The 20,677-nt window shown below is 44.7% G+C and overlaps 2 protein-coding genes and 1 long non-coding RNA gene across 6 annotated transcripts in view; 2 read left to right on the top strand and 1 right to left on the bottom strand.

The window, feature by feature from the left end:
• Positions 1-6: 6 nt before the first annotated feature.
• Positions 7-17,813, bottom strand: Apoltp (Apolipoprotein lipid transfer particle). Of its 2 annotated transcripts, none has more exons than XM_026815588.1 (23): positions 17,263-17,813; positions 16,945-16,989; positions 15,795-16,884; positions 15,355-15,718; positions 14,981-15,290; positions 14,386-14,785; positions 13,490-13,595; positions 13,076-13,371; positions 12,297-12,786; positions 11,910-12,225; positions 11,278-11,823; positions 10,892-11,205; positions 9,650-10,242; positions 6,475-9,559; positions 6,031-6,398; positions 4,372-5,807; positions 3,978-4,162; positions 3,742-3,902; positions 2,493-3,667; positions 2,041-2,264; positions 892-1,950; positions 358-801; positions 7-263 (listed from the first exon to the last, which is right to left on the bottom strand). In XM_026815588.1, the coding sequence occupies exons 1-23, from the start codon at positions 17,339-17,341 to the stop codon at positions 180-182; spliced, it is 13,170 nt and encodes a 4,389-aa protein (XP_026671389.1). In that variant the 5' UTR covers positions 17,342-17,813; the 3' UTR covers positions 7-179. The 2 variants fall into 2 exon arrangements, with proteins under 2 accessions (XP_026671389.1, XP_026671390.1); XM_026815589.1 differs by lacking the exon at positions 10,892-11,205 and adding an exon at positions 10,629-10,857 and having other exon boundaries at positions 9,650-10,556; positions 11,507-11,823.
• LOC113464657 (uncharacterized) lies at positions 17,666-18,741 on the top strand. 2 transcript variants are annotated; one of them, XR_003389502.1, is made up of 3 exons: positions 17,666-17,765; positions 17,842-18,048; positions 18,143-18,741. It is a non-coding gene; the product is annotated as an uncharacterized LOC113464657 (long non-coding RNA). The 2 variants fall into 2 exon arrangements; XR_003389501.1 differs by having other exon boundaries at positions 17,842-18,741.
• A 1,069-nt stretch (positions 18,742-19,810) lies between these two features.
• The window catches only part of homer (protein), a 4,952-nt gene continuing 4,085 nt past the window's right edge, over positions 19,811-20,677 (top strand). For both annotated transcript variants that reach the window (XM_018028788.2, XM_018028787.2), the window contains exon 1: positions 19,811-20,023. In XM_018028788.2, coding sequence (XP_017884277.1) covers positions 19,998-20,023 — 26 coding nt within the window. In that variant the 5' untranslated portion in view covers positions 19,811-19,997. The remainder of the gene's footprint in view (positions 20,024-20,677) is intronic.

Here is a 20,677-nt window from a genome sequence, read left to right as displayed (position 1 = left end):
GTCTGATTTCTTTTTAAAAAATGCGTTTCTAAAGTGCATGAACTTTTGGGATTGACTGTATAGCCAATACATCCTTAAATGGTATCGAAATCGCATACGTACACGCATATACGTATGTATAATAAAAGAATGTAGATGAAAATAAGTCAGAATATCGGGGGGAGATGAAAATTATTCGATCAGCTGTCGTCGACGTCGATTTGACTGTAATCGATGTTCAGCGGCTGTAGATACGCCAGCGAATCGTTCAGGTTGAACGCTTCCTGAAATAGAAGTTATTATTGATAAATAATACGTAGATCTAGCGCACTCTTGACTGTGAGGACAAGAGACAGAAAAATAAAAAAGCAAACTTACGTAATCAACGGAGACCGGAGACGGATAAACGCACGGTATGCACTCCATGCGTGTAACACCGTTGTTGTCAGCGGTACACTCGCAATTCTGGCAGGGATTGGGTTGTGCGGTCAAAGCCACCCTCTTGGAGAAAACGCTGGCAAATTTTTTGATCGAAGTCGCTTTGTCGAATCGCAACTTATCCCCGCTGAATATAGTTCCATTGACCTCTAAAGCTAGAGGCGTGCAGTAGCCCAGCGCGTTTTTGGACAATTTCACTTGTCTTCGTAAATCGACGTCTCCTGTTAACGTCCTGGCGTCTTTCTTTGTGTACGACTTGGTCGCGTCCAATCCGTAAAAGATTTTGTTCAGTCTCTCCTTCTCGAACTCGAAATCGCCGTCCATTAGAATATGAAGCGTGACGCCGTGTTCTAATAGAACTTCGTTCAACACTGAGTAATCCAACTATAAAAAAAAATAAAACAGTAATATGTACGATAGACAGAAATTACGATTAGAGAATACGATAGAATAGGATACGAGCCGTTTGCTCACCGTTTGATTTTCGGGCTCGCAATTCGAGCAAGGCATCAAGATAAACGTTTTAGACACGCCGGCTCTAAACTCAAGTTTCGAAGCAAACGCGATAGCCGCGAAGATGTCACGGTTTCCATCGCCGATCGGTACGTAATCGAAATAATCGATGAACCGAGCCACGCTCTTCGTAAACACTTGTCCGTCGAAGACGATCGTTCTTGGTTGATCGAAGACTCTGTCAGCTCCGAATACGACCAGAGACCATCGGTTGTCCGCGAGGCCTTGATCCCTCAATTCTTTGCTCAATTGACTGACGAGATGCTCGATGCTCCGATTCTCCTTCATGTTGCGGTTACACTCCTTCCCTTCGACGATGAACACTACATCGGTCGAAGCGGGCACCTGGTGGTCTTCCAGTTTCGCGAACTGACCTTCCGCCACTCGGCTACCGTTTATCATGCTGCAATTACTGCACACGTCTGGGATTCTAAGATACGTCTCGTGGAACGTGCAAGCCTGCATGAAGGCCAACGCCACGGTGCAAGCCTCGAATCGGCTCTCGGTTTCGTCGCACATTTTCCAATACTCGCTCGGATCTATCGTGTCGAAACAGCTAACGAATTCGGAACTCTTGTTCACGAAGAGATCGTTGCAGAACTCCGAGACGAGAGTCGAAGAAGATTCCTCTGCAGGTTCCAAAATCGGGGTCGCCGTCGTCGTAGTCGTCGATATTAAATCGGAACGATTCGTCGAGCAACGATCCAACGACCAACTTTCTGTGAACGTTCTCACGTCCTTCGATACGACTCCGTCCGATCCGGTGGTATCGTCCATAGGCTCGTAGTTCATCGTTCCAAGGATGCCGGCCGTTTTCCCATGATACCAGCCAGACAGTTCCAGTGTGCATAGATCAAACTTGAAATTACACTCGAGACGGAATTGATTCTGATTACGCTCGACGATCACTATGCTGTCCATTTGGTACACATAAGTTGTCCCGTTCTCCAGCTCCGTTGGAAGCACGAAATTGCTCTGTGACGACTCCTTGTATGATTGTTTTGAGACCAGTTTGATACTCTGCGAACGAAGTAAAGAAAATAGGTACACATCGAAATATCAGCTACTATTATACGAATCGAGTTCGTGTACCATTGATATAATACTAACGTTATTGAAGACGTCGAGTTCGAGGGCGTCTTTCTCGAGCAACACGATGATCTTGTGTCCACCTGTGCTATGTTCATAGTCGAGGAGGATGGTGAAAGTATTTCCCACGAAATCGCGAGCTAGTAGATACGTGCTGCAGGAACTGGTGTTCACCAACCGTCGGAAGTCTATGTGCCGTCCATCGAAAGTGATGAAGTGTTTCGAGCCCATTATCGTTGCTTGCGCTGGAACGTTTCGTATAAATTAGATTCCTTCAGATCGTAAATCGCAAAATCGATTCTGCAGGTAGGAGACATAGATAATGCATGAATCTGTTTCTATTGAAGATAGAACAAAATTTCGGAGGAGCAATTTGTATTGCTCATCAATCTCTAGTGTCATACAGTTCGATTTTTAAAAGTGCAGCGATGCAATCGTATCGACTCGGATTATTAAAACCTGAGCGTACATACCTCTGAACGGCGGTAACCAATTGACCGGATCCATGTACGGCTTGTATCGATAAATGCTCCAGAAGGTGATGTCCGACGATGAAACGAAGTACGATGTTATATCAGAAATCGCCCGGAATTCTGGAATTTCTTGAAACTCGGGGGTCTGATTGAACGTGTGCCAAGACATCGGAAGCTTCTGCTCTAAGCACATCAGACCCTGGTTAGGATCGAAAATGAACTTCGTTTTCGCTTCCCTATATTTGCTCTCAGCCTGCAGAGCCGTTTGACTCACGTCCAACAATTTCGAATGGATCAATCGAAGAGCGGATTCCAGTCTCGCTTGTATCTCGAGATAGTCGTAAATATAGTACGCTCTGTCGTACACCTGCCACATCTTCTCCAGCGCGTAGTGTATAGAAGGTAACTTTTTTAATTCGCTCAGTTCGGTGATGATCTCGTCGACGACGTCCTTCAGTTCCTTACCGAACGGCACGAACACGAAGTACTTCTCTTTCAGCAACCGTATCACCGGTTCGGTATATTTCTTCACGTTCGTTATAATATCGTTGGCTTTGATGTCTCTATAAAATTTGTCGACGTCTTGAGTGAAATTAGCGAGGCGATCGAAGTAAGGCGAAGCGATCAGATCGTTCCTGCGGTCGTACAGGAAATCCAGTATCTCTTTGCTCGCCTTCCAGATGACGGTCTCGAGATAGTGGATGAAGCGGATGAAGAGCGGCTCGATAAATAATAAAAATCGATTCCATTGTTGCGAGATCGACTGGGAGATCCTTCCCCACAGACTTTCGATGTATTTAATGAACGATACGTGAAGGTCTTTCACGAATTTATCGTATTTCTCGAGTAGCTTGTCGACCACGTTCACCAGCTGTGAAATGGTGTCACCCCTGATTATGGCGGCGACGATCTCTGGAATTTTGTTAAAAGCGCTCTTAATCGCTTCGATGACCCAGAGTAAAGAGTTCCGGATCGCCTCCCCGGACTCGCCCATTATCGCCCATATCTCATTTAATATGTTAGGCAGGGACTCGATGTGACTTCGAAGCGAGAGCTCGTCGATCGCGTACATCCCGAACGAGACGATGTTTTTTATATAAAAGTCGTTTGCGTTGTACGAGTCATTTAAGAAGGTCTTCAACTCATCGAAGTCTGTTTGCAGTTCCTTTAGATTTCTTCCCAGACAAAAGAAATATAAGTAATGGCGTACACAGAGAAAATAATGTTAATTGATAAAAAGAAAACTTACTCGCAATCGTCGAGGAATTCCTTAAGCTCTTCGTCTTCTCGAGCGTTGTCCCAAACGTCCGATATCACGTTCACCGTTTCATCCTTTATGTATTGCTTCCAATAGTCCGCATCATTGTTTATGTTGTTGTACATGTCCATCGCCGTATCTCTTACAAATGTCTGTAACGAAATAAAAATTGTTTAAATGTTTCAAAAAAATATCGTTAGTAAAAGTCAGAAAGTAAAAGATTGTACAATTATATCGGCCTTTAGCTCGGGTCTCCAACGCAATGTGGAAGTAATCAGTCGGGAATGGTTCAGCTTCAAATAGAAGGAAACATCGGACACTGTGAAATCTTCTTCGTAAGTCCTCCAAATGTCGAAGACGGCGTTCCTCGCGTCCGGAATCCTGCCGTACATTCGTAAGCTCTCCACCGCATCTGCCGAAACGTTAATTCCAATTTTAGTAAGATTAGCAGAAAGCATTTGTTCTGACCATCAAATTAAAAAGAAAATGTTTGAAGCGTTGAATACATACGAGGCAAAACCAATTCAATATCTTATAAATTAAAGTCACCCGGTAATTTTTTAAAAGAAAATCTCTGAGGACAGATGCTTCAGTTGAAAAAGATCATCGATTTTCGCGTACCTGGAGTGTAGTTCAGCATCATTCGCGTCAATTTGTTGTTTAAATCAAGGAGGAAAGCGCCGGTGGCGTTCAAACTCGGTGTATTGATAATTGTGCCATTGACGACGTAGCAATGGTCCAACGAGTAGTATCGACCGTTCAAATATTTGACCGCCTTGTTGTGTTCCCGTTGAAAAAGTACCTCATTGCGAACAAGATCGAGCTTCGCGTTCAGCTTGCCCGTGTCCTCGTCCAGGAAGCTGCGCTTATAGTTGCCAGTGTTATACGTCTCGAATAAAGTATACTCGTATTTGCGAACGAATCCCTGTACGTCGAGATGGAACTTCGAGCTCAGGTGTTTACCCGACACTCCGTAAAAGTATTTTCTAGTCATCGGTAGCTCGCTTTCGTCTCTGAACAAGCCTGAGACCATGAACAGTTTATCCGGATCGGTGGAATAATCAGCGACAAGCCGAACGTTGATTAAATCTCTGGGATCGGTTTTGAGTAATTCGCCTTTCAAATAGATTTGTTTCGAGAATCTCGGATGCCTCAAAGTAAATACAGCGCGCTGTTGCACACCCGTCTCGTCCTCTTCGCCGTCCGATCCCGTTCGTTCGGACGAGGATTCAGAGACTGCGGAGGACGAGAGATTAGCCCAATTGAAACGTGCGCCTATAGTCCTGGGTCTCTCCGTTTCTCGGTCCCAGTCGAGTTTCACTTCGGACCTGAGCTCGTCGCTACTGATCCAATATGATCCATCGAGACTGAAATTTCGTCCAGGATAGGAGACGTTCAGAACGAGGAACTGGTTGTCTACCCGCTCGGTGGTCTTATTTAAAATGTTCACGCGATAAGATATCCATACGTCTTCGGCCAAACTGAGCCAACTGGTCTGATCGAATTCCCCTGGCAATACCTGATAGTCCGTTTTAAATTGCACAGTTCTATTCGAATGGATCGCCTTCAAGTGGATATTCTGACCCGTGTGCGACGTCTTGATAGTAGATTCAGCTACCACGTCAAACGCGGTTCTATTATCTAATTGATACAAGTTCGCGTACTTGTATTCGACGGTCGGGAAATTCGTCCCCTCGTTTCCCGCGCTGTACTCGTATTGATTCACGTAGAGGATACCGATCGGTTTATACGTGTTCTCGATCGTGATCTGCGTGCGGTCCCTTTCGAAACCGGCCCTCGACTCGCTTTTTGAGTTGTACAGGCCATAAATCGCTTTCTGTCCATTGTATATCAATTCCGAATAGCCGGTGGTCGTCTGCGGTCGTTTCTTATAGCCGTAGGTCAGGTGGCTCACGTGACGAGTGCTCACGGGAACTTCCACGTGCAAAACTCCTTCCAAGTCCGAATTTAACTTCTCGCTACTGTAACTGTAGTCGGAGTCGAAGATCGCGGTGTCCTGTGGCCAGAATACCTTTGCGTACCTCTTATTTCGTTGCCTGCAACACGTTGCGCTTACAATTAACAGTTACTAATATATTAGTGTAGTTAGAGGAATGGACATGTGGTCGTAAAATTTGCCAAAGAGTCGATTTTAACTATCTGACGAATTTTACGACCGCTCTATATCCGTTCTTCGAACTACACCTACTCACACTAAGTAGGTGAATTATCCAACTCTGAACTCTTAAGAATCAATCTCGGAAATTTCTTATGACTTACAAAGTTGTCAATACGATGAACTGACATCCTAACTGCGATATGTTCGCCACGGGTACAACAGCGTTCACGGTTCCGTTCACGTTGACCAGACTGTCGTATAAAACTTTAGCCGTGGCAATGTTCGTACTCGCCGGGTAGTAAATCTCCGAGTTTATCGCTCGTACCTCGGAATCGGGAGCGATGCGATTGTAATCGAATAGAAATACCAACGTCTCTTGTTGCTGAAATTTCGGTGTGTACAGCGAGTACTTGAGTTCGATCTCTTTGCCATCGAAGCTCACGTTCAGCAGATTGTTAATAGACTGAACCGGTAGCATTCCCCAAGAGGCGCGAACGTGCCCGTTGATATCTCGCGAACTCATGTGTATCTACATACACATAATAAAAATAAAGTAAAAGTGTAAAGAGTCAGGAATAAATCGTAAAGAAGTCGATGATACAAACCGATCCATCGGAAGCATAATTGGTATTAGCGCGTATAGCGTTGTATCCGATCACGTAAGAGGCATCCTTGGCGGGTCCGTTTGCGTTCGAATGATAGCTGATAAGAAAACGATGATCGTCCTTATTTGGAGGTGGCAACGTAATCGCGAACACTCCATCGATGTTCTCGTGGTTTCGAAAACCGATAGTCGTGTTCGCTGCGAATTTCCACGGTGTTTCAACTTCGTTCTGATCGACGTTTAAGTCGAAGCCAGCGTCGACGTTACGAAACGCGCGACGAGGATTTCTAAAGAATAATTGACAATCGACGATCTTGCGTTGCCCGTCCGCTGTTGCCTCTCGATACCCGGTCATCACTCTTCCGAATATATCGATGAGATGAACCAATTTCCATTGAATGGTCACGAAACGGAGTAGATCATTTTCTTCGTTGAACCGTCCACTGGCTCGAGCATCGCCGCTGTTGTTCGTCAGTAACAGATTTCCGGTCAGACTCACATTTTGAATCTCCGGGATCGGTGTTTCTGCGTGCACGTATAACGTCGTATTCCCGTTCACTTGTACGTTCATAAAAGTGGTAAATCGTAGTTGATTCGTTTCGTTGATATCCGCACGCACTCTCACGTCCCAGTTGAACGAGTTCACAAAATTCGCTTCGATCGTTCCGTTCGTATAGCGACTCAGAAGATCGACGTTCAAACCGTATTTCTCACGTTTCAACGTTAGAACAACGTCATCGTCGCCGGACTTATTACTGATCGCCGATTCCGGTGTTTCGGGCAGTTCCAGTGTTCCTGGTGTTCTCGCTGTTATCTGTAGAGCTTGCAAGGTACCATTTCGCGTCAACTCGAATTCCCCAAGAACTGGACGCGTTTCCGCGGTCAAGCGATTCCGCAGTTGACCGTTCAACTCGTACTTCGTATTTAAAGAGACATCGTCCGTTTCGAGTTTTCTTGTATTGCCGTGGAACGTGAAATGCGGATCGTTCATCGACTCGGACGTATATAATTCCGCGTCGATTAAATTATCAGTGTAATTCCCTGAGAACTTGTACTCCCTGTAATCCGTACGGAAGAGATGTTTCGCGTAAACGAGAAGAGTCGCCGTCGAGTTGCTCGGAATTGCGTTCAAGTAGGATAAGCGGACTTCGACGCCCTTTAACGATTCCATCCACGACTGGAAAACCGCGAAACCTGTCACGTGATCTCGCGCCTCCGACGCGCGCCAACCAGATTGAAACGAAATCGATTTGGAGATTGGTTCCTGAATTTCACCGCTTATCATCAAATACTTGTCTTTCTCGCTCAGGTCTCGTTTAAGTTTCATCACTGTCTTCGGTAGCTTCACGAAAGGAGTGTCGAGCGCGAAGTCGAGCGACGCGTCTACGAACGCGTCTTCCGCCTCGAGAGACCCGTGCACCGTGATCGTGCTATTAGGCGCGCGTATCTCGATTCTAGTTTTTCTAAACGTCTCGTCCATCTCCAGGCTCGTGTTCGTGTCCAAGAATTTAATGAACTCAAGAGGGGTCTTCATATTCACGCGTAAAGAGTGCGTCACGTGCGAATCGTCCAACTCGCTCTCGGTGGAAACGTAATTAATGAGAACTCCAGTCTCGTAGAGGGTTCCGTTCCGTCCGACGTTCACTACCGCTTGCATAGTATAGTTAGAAGTCTCCATGTCAACTACGAACGCGTTCAGACAAGTGATTTCGTTGACAGACTGAAACGGAAAGGTGATCGTCAACTCGTTCTTCATGTTGAAGAGATCCTCTATGTAGAGAATATCGTCCAACGATATGGTTCCTTGGAGGTATCGCACATTAGCTGCGACTTTCGACGTCGTCCCTTGCTTATCTACGTCCAGTTCTCCCGCGATGGGTGCGATGATTGCTAGATATGCTTCAGCCTCTCCGTGCCAATGAATCGGTGCGTCTTCATAATTCTCGAAATCTTCGAAGTCTGCTTCGCTCCCTTGATCTCCGCTCGATTCTGAATGATTGACCGACGATGGGAATGACGGAGGTTCGATCGATATAACGATCGGTGGATTTTTCGGGCCAGCTTTGACCCTGATGCCGATTTTAGTCTCGTCGAAGCCGCTAATGACGCCGATTTTACCGTCACTCTTATCATCGGAGAGTCTGATCGAGAATTCCGTGTCGATGCTGAGGCGATCATCTTCGGTGCGGCGACTCGTAATTAATTTAGCCACAACTCCGGCTTCCTTTAGACTGTCGATGGGCGTGAACAATAGATACCTATAATGGAAATCGGTGATATTGTGGTAATGCCAAACGCCTTGAAATCCTACGAGCATTTGAATGTAACCGACGCGAAAGTCGGCTTCTCGGTCGTTCAGCTTGGCGATCAGAAGGGTTTCTTGAAGGATCTCGAGCGGAGTAGCGACCGACAGTAGAACATGGAACTGGTAATTAGAGGTGAACAATTGACAGATCGCTTCGATTCCGAGTGAACCAGAAGGCGTGTCCAATTTCGCGACGATGTGCCTGTTACTTTCCGACAAACCAAATCTTCCGCGGATGAAAGAGAACTTCTCCAACGGAGTGGTGAGGTTCAGTTCCATCGAGGACTCTTTAATACGGTGAAAATCGCCGACCAGTTCTCCAGAGTAAGTCTTCTTGTCCAATTCTAAGTTAGTCGCACCTACGAACTTCCAATCGGACAACACTCGCAGCTGGCATTTCATGTCAGTTTTCTTATATCGAATAACCGAGGACTCGAGATGCAGATTACCGGTCAGATTGAATGTCTCGTCAGTCTCATTGCCGTATCCCTTGTTCAGGTACCAGATGCTCCAAGCGTCGATTACCTTCTCAGCGTTCTCGTTCGACAGAACCAGCAAACGTGTATCCGCGTTTCGTGAATCAACCATTTTATGAGTAATAGTTACGGTAGTAGACGAGATGGAACTCATGGAGCTGTGTATTCCACAGTTCACTCTCCATTCCTTAAATTTGTCCGCTTGTCGTTCTTCCTTGCTGCCTTCCAATTCCGCAATCAAATGTTGCGAGTCTCTCCAGTGGACGCTGCCGCTCGCCTTGATCCTATTCTGTTCTTGTAGATATCTGCCACAAACAAATTTTTTTATATAATATAGCAAACTAATTTCTCTAACGTCAAAACAGAATTCATTCCTTATTGCAATAAATAATTACTTAGCGGTCAGAGCCGTTTCCTTCCAATTGTCGAACGGCGTGATCAGCCGAGTCTCTAAACTGCTCGATTTTATCCACGGCTGTAGATTATTCTGCGTCGCGATCAACAATCGCATTGTCTGTTCCGGATTCCAGTCGACCGTCGCGTCCACCGAGTAGTTGTAGTAACCGCGTGCGGTCGCACGGCACGCAGCAGTCACATAGCGACCAGGATACGTCAGCCTGAACACCGCGCTGACGTTCCTTTCAGGATCAGAGGATACAGGGATGAGTACAGTCTTCTCGAAACCGAACGAGATCGCGATCTTCAACGCAGGATCGCGATTCGCGTCCCATTTGAGCTCCGCTCCGAATTCTTTATTGTTTTCCTCGTTGACGCCAGTCAACGCTAAGTGAATGTCTCGCCATTTATCTACGTGTATCTCCGCCCGTATCTCCCGCTTCGTATCCACGTTCGTCGTCAACGAATACACACTGTTTTTGTATCTCCCTTCGACGTAGGAGATGAACGTCGTCGGCGACGTGACCGAGTGATTTAAGACGAACGCGTAGGTGTCCCGGTCTAGCTGTTCCACGTGCACGCTCGCTCTGATGTCCCTGTAATCCCTGTACAGTTTGCACGAGAGCAGAATGTCGACGAAACTCGGAGATTTCAATATCAGCTTCAAGCTATGACTGACTACGCTCGCTACCGATTTGTCTGTGTAGATACCACGCGCTGTCATATTATGCCCACTGAACCACGTCCCAGCTAAATCCAAATCGTAAGTTCGCTTCGATCTCTCCGTAATTCGTGCGTCAAACAGCATCGGGTGGAAATTCGGTATCGTGAGATTCGCGTGACCCTCTAAACCGAGGGTCAGCCCGCGAGGCATTATCAGGTTCACGGTCAACGTGATCTCTTTGCCTATAAAATAAAATAAATAACACACGATGTCACCGGAGACTAGAAAAAAGATTCTCTAGACTCTAAACCGACCTGGAGCGTATCCTATTAACAAGCCTGTTCTCGATTCTGGTCCCATGGAATAGTGATTCATCCCGATCTTTAAGTCCAAGTTCTGAATCGGTTTCGTCACGGCGAACAACGCGCTGACCTTTGTATCTTGATTTTGGAAGTACATCTTGGAATAGGAGATGATCAATCGAGCTGTGAGTTTGTGACGATCGTCCATGAGGTGCGGGCTCGAGTTCACCTCCGCGTGCAACTCGAGGTGACCGAGAGTGCACGCTCGCTCTGATGTCCCTGTAATCCCTGTACAGTTTGCACGAGAGCAGAATGTCGACGAAACTCGGAGATTTCAATATCAGCTTCAAGCTATGACTGACTACGCTCGCTACCGATTTGTCTGTGTAGATACCACGCGCTGTCATATTATGCCCACTGAACCACGTCCCAGCTAAATCCAAATCGTAAGTTCGCTTCGATCTCTCCGTAATTCGTGCGTCAAACAGCATCGGGTGGAAATTCGGTATCGTGAGATTCGCGTGACCCTCTAAACCGAGGGTCAGCCCGCGAGGCATTATCAGGTTCACGGTCAACGTGATCTCTTTGCCTATAAAATAAAATAAATAACACACGATGTCACCGGAGACTAGAAAAAAGATTCTCTAGACTCTAAACCGACCTGGAGCGTATCCTATTAACAAGCCTGTTCTCGATTCTGGTCCCATGGAATAGTGATTCATCCCGATCTTTAAGTCCAAGTTCTGAATCGGTTTCGTCACGGCGAACAACGCGCTGACCTTTGTATCTTGATTTTGGAAGTACATCTTGGAATAGGAGATGATCAATCGAGCTGTGAGTTTGTGACGATCGTCCATGAGGTGCGGGCTCGAGTTCACCTCCGCGTGCAACTCGAGGTGACCGAGAGCTTGCTGATACCACGCGGTGATCACCGTGTTCAATTGCGGATATGCCGTAGAACGTAACTTTAGATCGAGCGTCTTGTGGGTCAATGTTTTCGACGAACGGTTCGAAGTGGACATCTCGAACCGCAGGGTTTCCTTCTTCGGCATCTTTTGCAGTTGATACTCCAGTTGAAAGTCGCCGGCTAAGCTCACGTTCCTCCGGATGATGTAACCCACCAATTTGCTCCAAACTTTCTTCGTTCGGAAAGTCAGATCTATGTCGCATTGCGAGATGTTGTTCTTCCAGGCAGTTTTAATCGTACCTTTAAACAGTTATCGAATTTCTGTTAGATGGGATGAAAAAAGAAAACAAGAACAAAAGATTTATACGCGATCGTCAGGAACGAACCTGAAAGTGCGGCGATCCGCTCGTTGTTAACGATCAGGTGCATCTGTGGACTGAACGCAAAGCCATGGCCAAACCGCTTGATCGTGTATCCCAAACTCGCGTCTAGATGTTTGGTACCGTTTACGTCGAAGCCTAGATCGACGAAGGTCTCGTTCTCCGTGCTTTTGTAAGTACCTTCAGCCACTAGAGAATTTCCAGCGGAACGTAGCAAGACGGTCACGTTGTGAGTTTTAGCGTCAAAGGAAACGGTCGCGCTCAGTTCTCTGTTCACCTGCGATCCAGGTGTATCGAACGCGACTCTGAACAAATTTTCCTCCTACAACGACGACGGAAAGAAATGATGATGAGGAATAGATTGTATACAGTGTCTCTCTACTGTACGCGTACCTTTTTCTTTTCCCATTTGTACTCGAACAAGTAGTTCTGAGCAGTGGGATCTGATTTGATCATAGAAATTTTGAAAAGCGACGGCCCGCTCAAAACGAAGTACGGCGCTTTAGGATCTTTCGTTCGATTCGACAGTTGATAATCGACGCACATTTTTAGTCCTATTAATCTGTCGAGGGCTGTCCAAGTGCAGCTCGTGTTTGCGATTACGTTTCTAGGTATCGCGATCGATCGTCCGGCAATTAAAACGTCCAGTGGCTTCTCCTCGATCTCGGCACCGTTGCCCTTCGTGAGGAGGACATCCGTGCCGATCGAAAATACTTCCATCTTTTTGTTGGGCAGACCCAAGCTCAGTCTAATAGAACGTGTACCTTTCACGTCCAGGTGAATTTCGACCGCGCCGGACGAGTACATGTTCGATCGTAATTTAGTTCCGGCAGTTTTATAGAAGGCGTCCACGGTCATACTTGCAATTATGTCGACGCTTGCACTGTTCGCATAAGAATAAGAAAAAATGCGATGATCTGTTCGGTCGTCTCCAAATTATAATATATTATTCATGAGATTCAAAGGTGTTCGGTTGTATTCAAATGAGAAACATATAGAAAGATGATTGTGAATTAAATAAAGACGTAAACGATAGACGATTGATACATGTTTATAAAGCATTATTGCGTCTAGACTTTTGAACGGTAGCGAATATCGTGCGTATGCGATCGAATAACAATCATATTAATGATTAGTGAGATAGGCAGTAAAGAGAATTCATGTAATATTACCTAGGTGCGATATTGCTGACGAGTTCGATTTCTCCTTTCGAGATTCCTTTGGCATCGAGTAATCCTGACATCTTGAAATTACACGCCGCAGAGCCAGCAAAATCTAATCGCACGGGCATTCCGGAAGTCATTGGCACCACATACGTCGAGTCCAGGAACATTACCGCATTTTCGTAATGTATCTCGTTTCCAGACGTAATTTGCTTCAACTTCTCCCACGGATTTATACGCAACAAAGCGCCTCTGATTTCGTGGTCACCATTCAGCATCGAGTATTTTAAATCGTTTCCAAAAATCTGCCGGCGAACGACAGATTTACGTATGAATAACTCTTTTAACATTGGACCAAATCGTTCATTCGATGTATTTATTCGATGAATCCAGCACCGCGTATTTTTCCTCTTTGTCACTTACCTTGTAACTAAAACTAATCTTAGGATCTTGAAAATTATTATCGATCACGTTCGGCAGACGTTTCACGCGTTTCCAATAATCTTGCTCCTCTTCCGGGTCAGCGGATCTGAAACTCCTGAGCAAGTGCTTGAAAAAGCTATAATATATTATTCATGAGATTCAAAGGTGTTCGGTTGTATTCAAATGAGAAACATGTAGAAAGATGATTGTGAATTAAATAAAAACGTAAACGATAGACGATTGATACATGTTTAGCTAAAAAGCATTATTGCGTCTAGACTTTTGAACGGTAGCGAATATCGTGCGTATGCGATCGAATAACAATCATATTAATGATTAGTGAGATAGGCAGTAAAGAGAATTCATGTAATATTACCTAGGTGCGATATTGCTGACGAGTTCGATTTCTCCTTTCGAGATTCCTTTGGCATCGAGTAATCCTGACATCTTGAAATTACACGCCGCAGAGCCAGCAAAATCTAATCGCACGGGCATTCCGGAAGTCATTGGCACCACATACGTCGAGTCCAGGAACATTACCGCATTTTCGTAATGTATCTCGTTTCCAGACGTAATTTGCTTCAACTTCTCCCACGGATTTATACGCAACAAAGCGCCTCTGATTTCGTGGTCACCATTCAGCATCGAGTATTTTAAATCGTTTCCAAAAATCTGCCGGCGAACGACAGATTTACGTATGAATAACTCGAAAGATTTTGGACCAAATCGTTCATTCGATGTATTTATTCGATGAATCCAGCACCGCGTATTTTTCCTCTTTGTCACTTACCTTGTAACTAAAACTAATCTTAGGATCTTGAAAATTATTATCGATCACGTTCGGCAGACGTTTCACGCGTTTCCAATAATCTTGCTCCTCTTCCGGGTCAGCGGATCTGAAACTCCTGAGCAAGTGCTTGAAAAAGCTCGACACCTTCTCATTGCCGTACGGTCCGTCCGGACCGAAAAACTTCTCCGCGTAATACTCCAGGCCTTCGAGTCTCGTCGTCATTTCGAAAACGTTCACAGATTCACCGAATAGATCGAACGTCAAATTAAACGTCGCGGATCTAGGTATATACGACTTCGGAGAAAATATTAGATTCCCTTGATAATTGGCACCGAAGTTGTATTCCTCCGAAAAGAAGGAGCCGTCGTAATTTCGCGAGAACTTCCTTCTGTCACTGTTGAATTTGTCATCGATGTCCCGGTCTGTTAACAGGCTTTGAATCTCGATTCTAGTTGGCGAAGCGGAGTTGTAGAGGTTCGTCAAATGACTCCAAACGAACGTTCCAACTGCAAATAGAATTCCAAGTAATCTCTGAGTAAAGAAATTCAGATCATTTGAATGAAAGGAACATATGCGTAAGTATATCGTCATAGATTCATGCGAATACACTGGCAAGTAGCACTGCAAGTTGCTCGTAAAAAAGTTTTACTTGCTGATGAATTTTGTCTTTGAGATACCAAATATAGGCGTAAGCTGTGTACCTTGATTGATTTCTTCCGATCTTAACGTATGCTTGATCGTTTTAACGACGTTATAATCGGGACAACGCATCACTTGTAAGTAAGACGCGATACGTATTTCCGAGTCCAAACTGAAGTTTCGATATCTATTCAAAAAATGGAGATCCCTCGTTTGTTCACACGACGGCATTCTACGATGTGCCTCAATGCTGGCAACGCGAATCTCCATAGGTAAGAATCCGCCGATGTCGTCTGTGCATTCGTTCAATAATTTCGATAATCTTTCCGTCTCCAAACCCATGTTTCCGATCGCTTTCAACACTTCCATAGTCTGGAGATAGAAATATACCAGGATTAATTGATGTTAATGATAAACACGAGCGTAAGTAGCATACCTTCTTGATCGAGGATACAGAATGCGTTCGAGGCATGCAACCCTTGTCGACTTTATCCTCGAGATATCGAATGAACCGCGTCACCTCTTCGACATTGGCGCACCGCGTTTCGTGACCGGAACAAAACGCGTAAATCGTCGCGGAATAACTCAGAATGAACTGAGCCTCTGGGATTTTATCCTGAAATTCTAAAAGAGGCGACAGGATTCTAATCGTGTCCAGATTCGGCCGAGGGATCAGAGCAAACGCGACCATCCATTTGTCAATCGTCGCTTGATCGACGTATCGCTTTATTATCAGATCTTTCATCAGGTTCACGGCTGCGTTGCTACCGATAAACGGCAACGCGTCGACGATGTATTTCCTAAGAAACAGAAAAGTAGAAGTATACCCCGAGTGTAGTAGCTATTAGGATTTTTAAACATCCCCTGGCTACTCACTTGCCGGTTTTACATATACCGTTGGCTCTGACGAACAACTGCGACAGAGATGGATAATCGAGAAGTCGCGCTGAATGTACGAACGCGGTAAATATCTCCGAGAATCGTTGCTGCATCTCGTCGACCCCAGTCACTCCCAGTTTACACATCGTTTTTAAGAGATCCCTGGAACTTCTCAATTCCCCATGGACAGTCCTCGGCGTTTTCGAATAATCGTATAGCAAATTGGTTCTTTTTCCGCGATGCGCGATCGTCATATCTTCGTTCTCGTCGTCGTCGCCAGCAATCGAGTAATAATCGTCTTTGGACTCTCCGATCAGTTGAAGGGTAGCCGATGATTCGGTCCGCGCGCCTGTGTGACCGTTCGACAATGGTCTGACGCGATGAAGTTCTTTGCAAACGATTTTCTCGTACACGTTACGATCGATGGTCAGTTCGCAATCGATTTGGGAGTTAAGCAGTGGGTGCCGAGAAGCACCCGATCGACGGGGACTCCTATAAGCGTTCGAACGGATCACAGAGAAGTGCTTCGAGCCTTGCACGCAGTCCGAGAGATTCTTGGTCTTGTTCAAGACTAAGCTGGTGCGTTTCGCCTCGTGCAAACGGTACGAAGTCTCGCAGATACCGTTTACGTCTAATTCGTTCGCACGGCGGTCGATGTCGAACCTCTGCATGGTGTTCTGCATCATTGACAACACGCCTCTCTTCAGGTTCAAAGCCCAGACATGGTCGCGTTTGTCCGGGCAGAGCTCGTCTATCCGGCCATCGTCGAAAGCGAATCTCAACGCGAAACGTTCAAGATTCTTTTTGAATTCGGCACCGGCACGGTCGGGGAATTCTGGATTGTACGTATGAGGATCATGGCTCAGGCTCACGTTCCCGAATTTCAAGCTACCCTCGCAGGGGCTGTCGAAACGAATCACCAAGTCGGCGTTCAAATGCAACGTTGACTCGTTTCCGGGAGAACCTGACGATGCATGCGCTCGATCGTTCGCATGTTCGTCCTTGCCGAGATTCGTACTGACCGCCACCGAATATCTGTAGTGGTACGACACGCTCTCCTGATATTTGAATTTCCTGCTCGCTGGCACTGCAACCGACGATCACTGTTAATCATCCGCTAGAAAACTAAAATTTTGTTTTATCGTACCTTTGCATTTTGATCGGCCACAAACTGTGGAATCCTTGATGTTTCCTGTGGATTTCAATAATCGCGTTTACTCACAGATTAGGAAAATTTTTTAAAAAGGCTCGAAGTTTTAACCGCATGGTTGCTCTTATCGTAAGTCTTGCATTAAATTATCGGAAAGGAAGTCGAACAACAAGTGGAACGGATAAACAGATCAATAAAAAATGTCACGCTATGTCGATTATAGAATCAATAATTACATTAGTACATTATAGAAACAAACCTACAGAGTTTTCGTTTTTCTACGATAAATAAAATAAAAATTAAAAAATGTAATACCCTGCACTACTTCGATTGCGATGAGAATCGCTACGAACAGGGCGAACCAACTTCCGCTTCGATCCAGCTTCCAAATCATCTCTAAACGTCTTCTCGCGCCTTATCTATACATCAGTCCACTCTTCTCAACCCTCTGTCTCTCGTCCGTTGCTAGATCTCTGACTTCGTAATTATCTTCCTCGTATCACTTCCGTAGCGAACATCCACTGCAACACATCTTCGTCTCTTCTTATTTTCAGCTCCGAGTCAAACACGAAGCGTTACAGAAAGCGGAATCCCGCTACCGAAATTCTTAAATATAAACTTGGAGGAACGAATATGTATCGCGTACGACACATCCAGTTAGAGACTGGACGTTTGTACACGCGCGGACACTGGACACCGAACCGCTGCGTTGCTCGGTGATCGCTGATCGAGCGAGAACAGGATTTAGGGTGTGAAACAGGCCGCGCGGCGGTAGAGCGATGGGAAGCTCTGCTTAGTGAGGCGATAGATCGGTTAAAGTAAGTGCTTCCTGTCCCAACCGAGCTTACTGTCCGAATGGACGACGGGCATCAACCACGTTGTTACTCTTTACAGCGGGGACGGACGATGGCTACCAAAGGTCTTCTTGCTTTTCGTGTTTGCCGAGGGTTACGGGTCACGGGTTACAACCAGATAAGATACGTAAATGAGAAAACGATCATTCCGTAGCATCTAAGAAGGCCGCGTATCTACGCGCAAATATACGAGAAATATAATTCTATTTCTGTCATCCTCCTACATACGTCTAATCGTATTATAAATGTACGTGGAGTACACGTCCAATATCCGTTCTTTTTTTTCAAGGGTACTGAAGATTCATTTGAGATTTTAAACCGATCTTGATCCGTTCATATAGGAAATATTCGATCGGTCTTACGATTTGTCTTAAGTCAGGAAAAATTTGTGACTCGAGATGGGAATGAATAGAAATATCGGCTCTGTGAAAATTTGCGCGTTGCGTTTCCTCGCAGCGTAAAACGGAATCGGCGGAGATAAATCCAATCGTCGGACGAGCCGACAATGAGACGAGCAGCCGCTCGGGATCTATGGATCAACGGACAAAGGTCAGAGCTATGCGACCACGATCAATTACATAAACAAAGTTTTCATGCATTCTGAGAAGCATCGATCGAGATTAAATAGACGAACTCTTGCGATTTCGCAATTTCATTCTGCTCGGTCTCGAGTAATCGCTCATACTTGATAATTAGGCACTAATTTAAACGAGGATCACTCTTTTTTTGTACATGCTGTACAAAATGTAAAGTATGAGACGTCAGACTGAAAAGATGAAGGAAGTGGAGAGATGAAGGAGTGCGGAAAGTATGAAGGGATGAGTGAGTAGGGATAAATGGCAAAGTAAGTCCAAACTTACGAACTGTAGTTCTGATTAGATATGTACTTATCCATGTTCATCTGCAATAAAAGATTATGCCTCTAGTTTGCACAGGCTTACACGCCTGGGTAAACCTTCTCTTTACCCTTATTTTTATTTGACATTTTAACTGTAATTATCTCCAGCTTACTATTAGCTACTGTAAGAGTGAAAGTTTTCTCTGAACTCTGTGCATCTGTTTATGTGCATTCGATAACCTGAAGAGATACGCAACGCGGAAGCATGCAAAATGAATATGCAAAGTACATACAAAGTACCTCAGGGATGACTCCTCGCGACTTTTCTAGTCTTATCATTCATTTCTGTAACGATGAAGGTCGAAAATAAAAATAAAGAGCATGATTTGTCACATTTTTATTCAGATATCCTGAGTACCAGTGATTGAAAATTAAATCATACGTTAGTTAATAAGTTAACTCTAATTGTTGAATCTTGAATTCTTTAAGAATTGAAATTCAATTTATAATTTATTTTTCGCTAGCGTCAAGCCATTTACCGACTTCCTCGATTACTACCGAAAGCAGCGATTACTGACTGTTTTGAACCCTATTAGACTCCATTAGCTTTCCCAACGATTACACGGACGCTATGAATGTATGATAATATCTCCTCGGTACTTGTTCAGTATGCTAATCTATCATCCGCGCGAAATTTTTTAATTTCAATTCTCTGTGCGCATGCTTATACCAGTTTGCTCTGCACACTCTGTGCGCAAGCACAGCTTCGATATCGATATATCGCAGTGAAACCAATTTTCCGAAATATTTGAATTATAAAGTGTCGTACATTCTTTCTTACGAGAAAGAAAGTTGACCGTCCCTTAGATTTAATAGAATCATCAATCCGGTCCCATGTGGCTATATATAGAATTGCTAATATCGTTCCTAAGCTGTGCAGAAGAACGGAGGCATGAGCATCAAAGGTTTTGATAGAGGTTTCACCTGTGCGGACATTTCATTACATAAATGCAATAAAGACTATTTCGTCTTGTAATTGTAATGCAAGATCTAACTATGTCTAGTAATTTTCTCGGAAGAAAGCCACGAGGTTAGCAATAGACTGCAACCTTTCGGAAAATCGATTAAATCCAGGTGTATATGGTAGAAACTCGGCTAGCTTCACGTTGTTGCGTGATCGTTGCCGTTCGCTATACAGTCTTTAGCCGATGGCGGCTGTCAACTGGCGTAACTATCTCTGTCGTGCTAATTTTTATCATTTGTCCAGTGATTCCGGAAGCCGCTGTCCGCTGATAGTTCTCACGCACACGCGTTGAACGGGATTTTTCTATGAGCCTGCGAAATTAGTATTCATTTGTATGACATCGGGCAAAGAAACAATGGGGTAAGTGAACGTGATGGTATTCCGTACAGCCTTTTAAGGGTGTGTAATATACATACACGCGATGTACAATTCCCACATCGCGTGTAAGTATGATAAACGAGCCTTGACTCCTCTATTACTGAATATCGAACCAATTGATAGAAAATAGGTCGATCTTATTGCATTAACTAATGAGCGGTACACTCCTGTCCTGCCTATTTACCATCGCGTTCCTGACATCGTAACGAATATGCATTTCGATGGGTGCGTACGTGAGAAAACTCTGGACCAGAATACGTGTTTTCCTTTTCCTTTCCCTATATATAACCATGGGATGGAACAACGAAAGTGGGATAAGTCGGCACCGCGTGAAATCTGTTTATTCTTGTTGTTTACCCGTGCATCGTTACATGTATTTTTAGACTCGCATTCTGAAAATTTATTCCGCGAATTGTAAAGACGCCTACCTTGTCAGCATTCTTCTTTTCTGTTCTAAATATAACTTAAAAATACGATATTTTTTACACAATGTGTCATCGCTTTTTATAGTTCATCAATGTTGATTATTTCCGTCGTTTACAGTTTATGATTATTAAAATTGTTTATACTTAAATATTCAATATAAAATACAGTCGTTCTTATTATGTAAAATATTTATTGTGACATTGAACTGTG

This window comes from Ceratina calcarata, unplaced genomic scaffold (assembly GCF_001652005.2).
Source record: "Ceratina calcarata isolate Rehan_Ccalc_2016 unplaced genomic scaffold, ASM165200v1 scaffold471.2, whole genome shotgun sequence".
NCBI classification, from domain to species: Eukaryota; Metazoa; Arthropoda; class Insecta; order Hymenoptera; family Apidae; genus Ceratina; species Ceratina calcarata.
Note: the sequence above shows the minus strand (reverse complement) of the source record. Positions and strands in the feature narration are given on the sequence as shown.

Bases quoted from the DNA above. Each gene is read 5' to 3' on its own strand.
- Apoltp (XM_026815588.1), bottom strand. From the start codon at position 17,341: ATGATTTGGAAGCTGGATCGAAGCGGAAGTTGGTTCGCCCTGTTCGTA. The intron at 16,990-17,262 runs GTATTACATTTT...TGAAATCCACAG, and splicing joins CGCAATCGAAGTAGTGCAGG to GAAACATCAAGGATTCCACA. The intron at 15,291-15,354 runs GTATGCTACTTA...TTCTATCTCCAG, and splicing joins CTGTATCCTCGATCAAGAAG to ACTATGGAAGTGTTGAAAGC.